General features: G+C 64.0%; 1 protein-coding gene across 1 annotated transcript; it reads right to left on the reverse strand.

Annotated features, from left to right (window-relative positions):
* Positions 1–962: 962 nt before the first annotated feature.
* On the reverse strand, positions 963–8,776 carry LOC113940525 (integrin alpha-L-like; the record flags this gene model as incomplete). Its single annotated transcript, XM_027631676.1, is given in 23 exon segments — positions 963–1,178; positions 1,271–1,381; positions 1,559–1,645; positions 1,713–1,826; positions 2,041–2,121; positions 2,429–2,545; positions 2,617–2,661; positions 2,664–2,694; positions 2,779–2,865; positions 2,948–3,027; positions 3,111–3,218; positions 3,327–3,539; positions 3,626–3,739; positions 4,332–4,477; positions 4,557–4,687; positions 5,310–5,437; positions 5,522–5,725; positions 6,140–6,271; positions 6,447–6,595; positions 7,123–7,255; positions 7,325–7,392; positions 7,627–7,771; positions 8,558–8,776. Coding segments are annotated over 23 exon segments (2,769 nt in total), but the record flags the coding sequence as incomplete, so codon positions are not given.
* Positions 8,777–9,530: the final 754 nt, after the last annotated feature.

The raw sequence follows: 9,530 nt of genomic DNA on the forward strand, positions 1-9,530 counted from the left end.
GCCCCCGTGAGCGCCCTGGTGACCCCTGGGCCATCCTCACTGACACCCTGGACCCCACGGTTTGGAGCCCTGGGTGGGTTTGGGGGTACCCTGGGGGCGTTGCCCCCCAGATCTCCCAACTGCCCCCCAGTGGGCCAGTGCACCAATCATTTGACCCCATAAAACCTCCCAGTTTCCCACACTAGACATCCCAGTTGCCCATCCAGACCTTCCAGTTGCCTCCCAGTGGGCCACTACACACCCCAGTTCACAGAATCACAAGATCACTGAGGTTGGAAAATCCATCCAAGACCATCAAGTCCAACCTTATGACCAACATCCCCCTTGTCACCAAGTGCCACATCCAGTTCCTTGAACACCTCCAGGGATGGGGACTCCACCACCTCCCTGGGCAACCCCTTCCAATGCCTGACAATGCTTTCCATGGAAGTTTCTCCTCATGTCCAAACTGACCCTCCCCTGGCACAGCTTGAGGCCGTTCCCTCTCCTCCTGTCCCTTGTTCCCCAGGAGCAGAGCCCAACTGCCCCCGGCTCCCCCCTCCTGTCAGGGAGTTGCAGAGCCAGAAGGTGCCCCCTGAGCCTCCTTTTCTCCAGGCTGAGCCCCCCCAGCTCCCTCAGCCGCTCCTGGTGCTCCAGCCCCTTCCCCAGCCCTGTGCGCAGCTCTGGACACGCTACAGCCCCTCAGATTTCAGGTGCCCCTCACCTGTGTCAGGTGCAGGGGTTCAGGCATTTCCCTGGGGCTGGTACAGGCCAGACACGGAGGGAGGAGGGTGGGCAATGTGCTGCAGGGGGTTTAATGAGCGCTGGGCCCCTCCCCTGTGTTCTGAACCAGCTTGGAGAGGGGGAGGGGCAGGGTCATGACCCCTCCCTCTCCCCCCCCCCCCCTTTTCTCAGGGCTTCCCAGTAAAACCAGTGAAGACAATGGGAGGAGCCGTTATGGTGGGGGAGGGGCTTGAGAGCCTTTTATTGGGGTGAGGGGGGGGCTGGAAACCCCTTTGGTGGGGGGGAGGGGCCCAGAACCACTTTACCCCATGAGAGAGGGGCAGTGCAGGTCAGGAGGGTGACTCCCCCTCTTTGGGGGTTTCCCCACTCGGGGGACTCTCCTCTCCCTCTCCCTCCCCCTCCTCTGGCCCCTCCCGCTCCATCCGCTCCCGGTAATTCCTCTGGAAGAAGCCGCACTGTGGGGGAGGGGCAGGGTAAGAATGGAGGGGAGGGGCACCCCAAAAGTGGGGTTCACCCCTCCACCACTCACAGAGCCCCCCCTCCTCACCTTGGCGAGGCCGAGGACGATGAGGAGGAGAAGGAGCAGCCCCCCCACCCCTCCCCCCACGTAGCCGGGGAGAGGGTTGACTTCCCACAGCAGTTCGACCTCCGTGACCCCCTAAAACGGGGGGGAGGGGTCAAGGTCAGGCGTGGGGGAGGGGCTGCCCCATAAATTGGAGCAGCCCCTTCCCCACAATTACCTGCAAAGAGAAGAACTGTGGCGTGGCTTCCAAATAGACCCCTCCCCATCCCAGAGCCCCTCCCTCTATAGACCCAGAGCCCCTCCCTCCATTACCTGGGCTCGCAGGAATTGGGGCGTGGCCAGAAAGGGCGGGACCAGAGTGAGCCAGAGGGCGGAGCAAAAGTGGGAGTGGGCGGGTCCCTGTGGTGGGGGAGGGGTTAGAGGGGGGAAGGGTTTTGGGGTGGGGGAGGGGTGGGGGCGGGGGTACCTGGCTGTGGGGGAGGGGCCGCAGGGCAGCGCTGACGGTGACCCCCACAGGGACCCCCGGGGTCAGCTGGGCTGGGGGGCAGCGGAACAGCCTCAGGTGGGGGGTGGAGCAAGTCTGGGGGTGGGAGGGGTGGGACCCCAAAGTTAGGGCCCTGCCCCTCCCCCACCGTGAGGGGGGCACTCTCCAGTGCCCCACAACTGTGGGGCCCCCAGAGCACCCCCACATTGGGATCTCCCTGCCTCAGAGCACCCCTGTATGGGGGTCCCCCCACACCCTGTAGCACACCCCAATTGCAACCTGATATTGAGGTCCCCCCACCCCCCCTCACCTCGGCGATGCTCCTGTTCAGCTCCTGCCCCACAGCATCCCCCAACTGCGGCTCCACGGCCACACAAGGGCCCCCCAGATCCTGTGGGGCAGGGGGTGAGTTGGGGGGCAAGGGTGGAGCTGGGGTCAAGGGGGATTGGGGGCAGGGGGGTGAACTGGGGGCAGGGATCAAGGGGTCAGTAAGGGAAGGGGTTATTTGGAGGATAGGGGGTCACATGGGGTTCAAGGAGGAGTAGAAGGCAGGAAGGACTTTTGAGGGGCAGGAGGGAGTTGGGGGACAGGCATCAGCTGGAGAGCAGGGGTTGAGCTGGGGGAAGGGGGTCCTGCCCCTTGGATCTGGGGGGGAGGGGCTCAGAGGGGCACCCTATGGGGCAGAGCCCCCCACTCACCACTTGCACTTGGGAGGCAGCCACGGACACGCCGTGGGGCAGCACCTGGGGCAGGAGGACAAAGGGCGTCGCCTGCGGTTTCGGGCTGCCCGGGGTGGGGGCATGGAGAAGCTCCACCTGTGGGGCAGAGCTGGGGGTCAGCGAGGGCTGTGGGGCAGATGGATGGGGGGGTCACTCAGGGGGCTCACCCGATAGTGGTGCCTCAGTGTCTTGTTGTGGGGCTGGGGGGGGGGGGGAAGTTGAGGGGGGGGGTGGAGTCTTCTTGCCTGTGTGTGGGGCAGGTGGGGATCAGTGGGGCCCAGATGTCTGGGCCCCCCCAAATCCATGGAGCAGGAACGTGTGGGGCTCACCAGGAGGCCACAAGGTCGAGGACAAAGTGGACAGGGACATCCCAGGATTTTGCGTTGTCCCCCAGGGTGACGTTGGGCTCATTCTCGCTATGGGGCAGGTAAGACCCACAGGTGTCACCTCCCTGCCCCACAGCACTCCACGGACCTATCCCCGCCCCACAGATCCCACCTGCTCACAGTCGCTGTCAGCCCCACGGATTTCCCCCACGTGGCATTTTGCTGGAGGTCAAAGGTCACCTCCACCATTACCTGGCGTTGGGTAGAGTTGGGGTGAGTTGGGGGGCTACCCCACAGCAACCCCTGGCCCCAGGGTGTGGCCCCACAGATCTCACCTGCCAGCCAGCACGGAGGATGGGGTAGCTGAGGTTGCAGGAGAGGCCCCACAGCTGCCCCTCGGCACCCTGGGCATCCCAGCAGGTGATGGGCACTGGGGCAGAGGCCTGGGGGGAGATGGGGGGCTGGGATCTGTGGGCTCCAAACCCCCATGTCCCTCCCCTGCCCTCCCTCCCCCCATATTTTGGGGTCCCCATGTGGGGCACCTCACATACCTGGCTGGCCCGGGCCCACCGATAGGAGACACCCGGGGGGTGCTGCACTTGTAGGGCCGCCCGATAGGCATCTTCCCTCCTGTTGTCCACAATCAGCTGAACCCTCAGTTCAGCACTGGGAATCCCCAAAACAGCTGCGTCCCCCGGCACCACCCTGACCCCCAAGTCGGCTTCGCACACCTCATCGTCCCCACAGTTCTGCTCGAAGGGGATCTATGGGGCAGGGAAAGAAGGGGGTGGGTTAATTTTGGGGGACCCCACCCACAGTGCCCCACATCCCAGCGCCTCTGTGGTGTTACCTCGACCCACGTGGGGCCAGTGCTGGGAGGCAGGATGGGCCCTGGGGGGTCCCTGTCAGGCAGGGCGATGGTGACTCTGGCACGGATAGGGGTGACAAAGTCCTCGAGGCAGGGCTGGGGCACAAGGTGTATAAGGTTGGGGGGCACCCCAGAAGTAGGGGGTAACACCCCAGCCACACTCTGGAAGTGTGGGTCCTCCACACCCAAAACTACGTTCTTCCCCTCAAGTACTGGTTCCCCTCTGCCCCTCAAGTGTGGGTCCCGTCCCCCAGATGTGGGTCTCACCCCCATCCCAAAGTTGGATCCCATCCCCCAAGTGTGGGTTCTGCCTCCCAAATTGTGCGCCTCACCCCCCACCACAAAGTGGTATCTCATCCCCTAAATGTGGATCTTGCCCCCCAAGTGTGGATCCCACCCCTCCACGTGTGGATTCTGCACCCACAAATGTGTTTCCCTCCCCCCAAAGTGTGGATCTTGGCCCCCCAAGTGTGGGTCCCACACCCCAAGTATAGGTCCCACCCCCCCCAAGTGTGGATCCCACCCCTCCACATGTGGATTCCGCCCCTACAAGTGTGGATACCTCCCTACCAAGTGTGGATCTTATCCCCATCAAGTGTGGCTCATGCCCCCCCAAGTGTGGATCACGCCCCCCAAGTGTAGGTCCCACCCCTAAGTGTGGATCCTGGCCCCAGGAGTGGGTCCCTACCAGCACCCTCAGTTCCTTGCTCTGGCAGTTCAGCCCCGGCTGCATCTCCCCGTCCCAGCTCCGCTGCCCCTCCCCGAAATCCCCCCGACCTTGTGCCCGCTGCGGGTCAACGTCCACCTGGAAGGTCACGGGGGTCAGCAGGCCACCTGGAGGTCAATGGCAGGGTGAAAAGTCAGTAACCCCCACAGCACCTCCTGGAGCCCCCCCAGGCACCCCTCCCCGGACCTGGGCGGTGCAGGCAGAGCTGGAGGGTGACAATGGTGGCAATGGTGACATCGGAACAGTCGACCCCACGGGTTGAGATCACGGGAGGGTCAAAGGTCAAGTTGGTGGTGACCCTCAGCACTGGGCGGGACCTGCAGGGGAGGGGACATGGGGGAGGGGACATATCAGGGGTGGCACTGGCTGTGTCACCACCCCGTGTCCTTCCATGTACCCCATGTCTCCCCAGTGTCCTTCTCCCCTGAACTTACCCCCATGCACTTGTCCCCACCGCCGCCTTCATGTCTCCATCCCTGTGTCCCCATGCCTGCATCTCCGTCCCCCCATCCCCATCCCCATGTCCCTGTCCCCGCCCTCGTGTCCCCATCCCCATGTCCCCACCCCTACGTCCTCATCCAACCCTGTGTCCCCATCCCACTATCACCACCCATGTCTCCATGTCCTTGTCTCATGTCTCTATGTTCTTGTCCCATGTCCCCACCCCCACATTCCCATCTCCATGACTCCATTACCATCTGTCCCCATCCCCATGTCTCCACATCTCCATTCCCCTCTCCAACCCCACTGGGTCCCTGTGTCCCCACTCTGTGTCCCCATCTCCACCCCCATGGCCTTGCCTCCAACCCCGTGCCCCTATCACTCTCCCCACAACCCCACATTCATGTCCCCATCACCGTCTCTGTCCCCACCTCCACACCCCCATGTCCCCATGTCCTCACCTCCACCCCATGTCCCCTACGTCCCCCTCCATGTCACCTCATCACCACGACGTGTCCCTCCATCCCCACTGCCATGTCTGCCAGCCCATCCCCCGTCAGGTCCAGGCCCCCGGCCACCGCCTGCCCAAAAAAACGCCCCAGGGCCACCACGTCCCCCTGCAGCCTCTGAGGGGGGAGAGGACACCTCAGCCCCTGATGTCCCCTCCCCCCTGGGTGGGGGTCTGCTCCCCCTTGTCCCCCAGGTCCCACCTGGCGGGGGTGGAGCTCTACTCCCCTGGGATGCCCCCAAAAGATGTAGACAGCCCCACGCTCCTCGTCCTCCAGCGGGGCCCCCACGGCCACCTCTGGCAGGTTGTCACCGTCCAGGTCTCCCAGGGTGGCCAGTGACGCCCCGAAACGGCCCAAGGGGTGACCTGGAGCACCATAAAGCTGCCCAGAGGGGTGCAGGGCATCCTGGGGGCACAAGGACATTATGAGGATCCCCTTGGCCAACCCCAATCCCATGAACCTTGGGTGGGGGTCACTGTGGTTACCCCATCGTCGCCAAGCTGGTGGCACTGTGATGACCCCGCATCTCTGGTTGGGGGTCACCCCGGTCTTGCCAGGACTCTGGTCACCCCGGTCCTGGTCACCTTTAGCTGTTGTTACCCCTGATCACTCCAGTACCACATTCCTCAGGATGGGGTCACCCTGGTCACCTTCATCCCACCCTCCCTGGGTTGGGGTCCTCCTGGTCACCCCCACCCCATGGGCTTGGCTTGGGGTTACCACAGTCACCCAAAGTCCCTGGGCTGGTGTCCCCCATGGCCATGTGCCCCTCACTTCTGGGGGTTGGTGGTGACCCCAGGGTGAGGGTGCCCCCCTTACCTCCTCCCACCTGTACAGGTGCACTCGTCCTCCCCAGCGCCCATCGTAGTGGTTGGGGGCCCCCACCAGCAGTGCCACCGTCCCCCCACCCTGGTCCAGGGCGCAGAGGGTGGCCCCGAAATAGGACCCCACCTGTGGAGGGACATCCGTGTCAATGGGGGGGTGGGAGCACCCTTGGGGATCATGTGTCACAGGGCCCTCCTCCATGGCACAGAGGGCATCCCTGAATTAGGACCCCACCTGTGAGGGGACACTTGTGTCACATGGTGAGAGTGGGGACACCCAGAAGTACCCTGTCCCCCCATACCTGCTCCCCTTCGAGGGTCTGCAGCACCTTCCAGTCCCCGGTGGCTTCAGGGACCTCAAAGAGGATGACCCCACCCACGTAGAGGTGACGGGGGGCACCTGCAGCCACCATCGCCCGGCCGGAGATGCGCAGCCCGGCCACGGCGTAGCCTGGGGGGCAGTGGGGCACCAGGGTCACCAGGGTCATCCTGGTCCCCAGGGTTGGGGTCACTTTGGTCACCATGTGTCCCTGGCCTGGGGTCACCAGGGTCAAGGTGGTCACCAAGGTGTGATGACCTGGTCACTCTGAGCTTTGGGATGGGGTCTCAATGGTAACCCTGGGTTAGGGTCACCATTATCACCTGCTCCTCAAGTTGGGGTCTCCTGGTTCACCCCCCTGCACTGACATGGGGCCACCATGGTCATCCTGGTCCCTGGTTGGGTCTGAACCCCCGCCATGATCCCACTTCCCACCCGTGCTGAACCCTCCAACCCAGAGTCTCCCCCCTGCAAGATTGTCCCTCCCCCAACTCCCTCAACCCGTGTCCCACACATTCAACCCCTCCCCCACTCCATCCCCCTGATTAACCTCTCCCCCCAATTAACTCCCGTTCCCCTCACCTATTGACCCCTCCTCCATCCATATAATCCCTCCCCCATCCCTAATCAACCTCTCCCCTCTAATTAACCCCTCTCACCCAGGTACCCCTCGGGCCTGCTCTCCTTTGGGTGGGGGTTGGGCACGAAGGTCTCGTTCTCCTGCAGCTCCAGCAGCTCCAGCAGCCCCCCCGCCCAGTTATCAGCCCCTACTGCCCCCGTCACCCACCGGCCCTGGGGAGAGGGGGGAGAGGGTCATCACAAGGACACCCCTCCCCCCCAACCCTTCTCTCCCCAGCCCACCTGGATGACGTCAACGCTGATCCCGCTGGAGCACATCTCCAGGTGGAAACTGTGCAGCTGGGTGGTACCTGGGGGGAGAGGAGGGGAGAAGGTTAACTGGGGGAGAGGGGACTGGGGGGTATCAGACTTGAGGGTGGGGGAGGTGTTAATTGGGGTGAGGGAGGGGCTAATTGGGAAAGAAGGGGCTAATTGGGTGGCAGGTGGGGTGCAACCCCCAGCCAATTTTGGGGCTCCTTCTACCTTGCAGTCGGGCTTCTGGGGAGGGGGAGGTGTTGACTGGGGAAGTGGGGGTGCTGGGGTACCCTCGATGTCGTAGAGCCGCGCCTGCAACTCCTGGAAGAGGCCGCGGAGCCGCTCGAAGCTCTCGAGCACCTTCACGAAGCCAGGTCCGGAGGCGAATTGCTGCAGGTAGCGCTTTGTGTCGGGGCTGTCAAAATTGTTCCCCACCTGTGCTGGGAGGGGTGGGCGTTGCTGGGGTGGGGGGTGGATGTTGTCCATCCCCTCCATCCACCTCCCACCCTCCCCATCCCAGCACCTCAGGATGGGGCAGCCACAGCCACGCCCGCCCAGGGCCACGCCCACTATGAACACACCCACCTGAGCCATTCTGCCAATCCCACCATGACCACATCCACTTGTGATCTGTTTTGCCTCACCCTCAAAGGGCCATACCCCTAAGCTACGCCTGACCACACCCACTCGCGACCATGCCCACATCAACTACACCCACCATGCTCAGCTCCACCAAACCCTCTCCTGGCCACACCCACCACCGCAACTCATTGCCGCACCCACCACTGGTCATGCCCACTGTGACCATGCCCACCCCAATCACACCTACTTACCACTCCCACCCAATAACACACCCAGTCATGACCATTGCCACAGTGGCCATGACCACACAATGACCACACCCACACAATGGCCAAGCCCACACCATGGCCATGCCTACACAATGACCACACCCACATAATGGCCACTCCCACACAATGACCACACCCACACAATGGCCTCACCCACACAATGGCCACTCCTACATAATGGCTACACCCACACCATGACCACACCCACACCATGGCCACATCTACACCATGACCACTCCCACACAATGGCCATGCCGACACCACTACCAGTCCCACCATAACCACGCCAACACCTGACCGTGCCCACCATGTCCAGCTCCATCATGGCCTCACAGCCACACCCACCACCGCCACACCCCTGCCCACCCACCCCGATGACGTAGCGATGGATCCCGCGCTCCTCGGCCACGTCCAGGGCCTTTGGGTCGTGGTCGGTGGCGTCGCCATCAGTGATCATCACCAGGACCCGCCGTGCCCCCGGCCGCGCCCCCGCCTCCTCCGAGAACAGCTCCTTCCTGCAGCCACGGGGCACTGATGGGGCTGCAGTGGGGAGCACCGGGCGGGTGGGGGGCACCAGCCCCTGCTGGTTCTGGGGGGCAGGGGCACTGGGGGTTGGGGGGGGTTGAGGGGCTGGGGCACAGTGGGGCCTGAGGGTAATTGGGGATTTTGGGGTGTGGTGGGGGCTGGGGGGGGCACAGTGGGGGGTGCAGGGAGGGCTGGGAGGTCATTATGGGTTTGGGGACTGGGGGTAGCAGTAGGGTGCTGTGGTGTGGTTACGGGGCAGATTCAGAGGACAGGGAGGGGGGTGCTGAGGGTGTTGGAAGGCAGCCCCGGGCAGCAGTGGGGCTGGGGGCACTCAGTGCACAGCTGGGGGGGCACTGGGGCTCAGTAGGTGGCACTGGGGGGGCAGCAGGGGGGCAACAGCGGAACAGTAGTGAGGTAGAGGAGGGGCAGTGGGGGAACAGCAGGGGGACAATGGGGTGCTGGGTGGTGGGGAGCAGCCAAGGGATAGCATTGGGGTACAGGCGGGTGCTGGAGGGTGGCAGTGGGGTGCAGCGGTGCACAGGGGCAGCAATCAGTGGGGTGCAGTGGGGTGGGGCAGAAGTGGGGCAAAGGGGGAGTGGAGAGTGGCAGTGGGGTGCAATGGGGATCAGGGTGGTTCTGGGGGCCAGCAGTGGGGGTGCTGCCCTGCTGTGGGGGTGGCAGTGGGGCACGGAGATGGCATTAGGAGGGCAGTGCTGCAGGGTGGTGAGAGGGAGCGGAGGACGGTGTGGGGCATAAGGGGTGGCCAGGACAGGGGGGGACAGTGGAGGGCAGCGGGGGGCAGTGGGGCAGCTGTGGGG

Source organism: Corapipo altera, unplaced genomic scaffold (genome assembly GCF_003945725.1).
Source record: "Corapipo altera isolate COAL_440 unplaced genomic scaffold, ASM394572v1 129208, whole genome shotgun sequence".
Lineage (NCBI taxonomy): Eukaryota > Metazoa > Chordata > Aves > Passeriformes > Pipridae > Corapipo > Corapipo altera.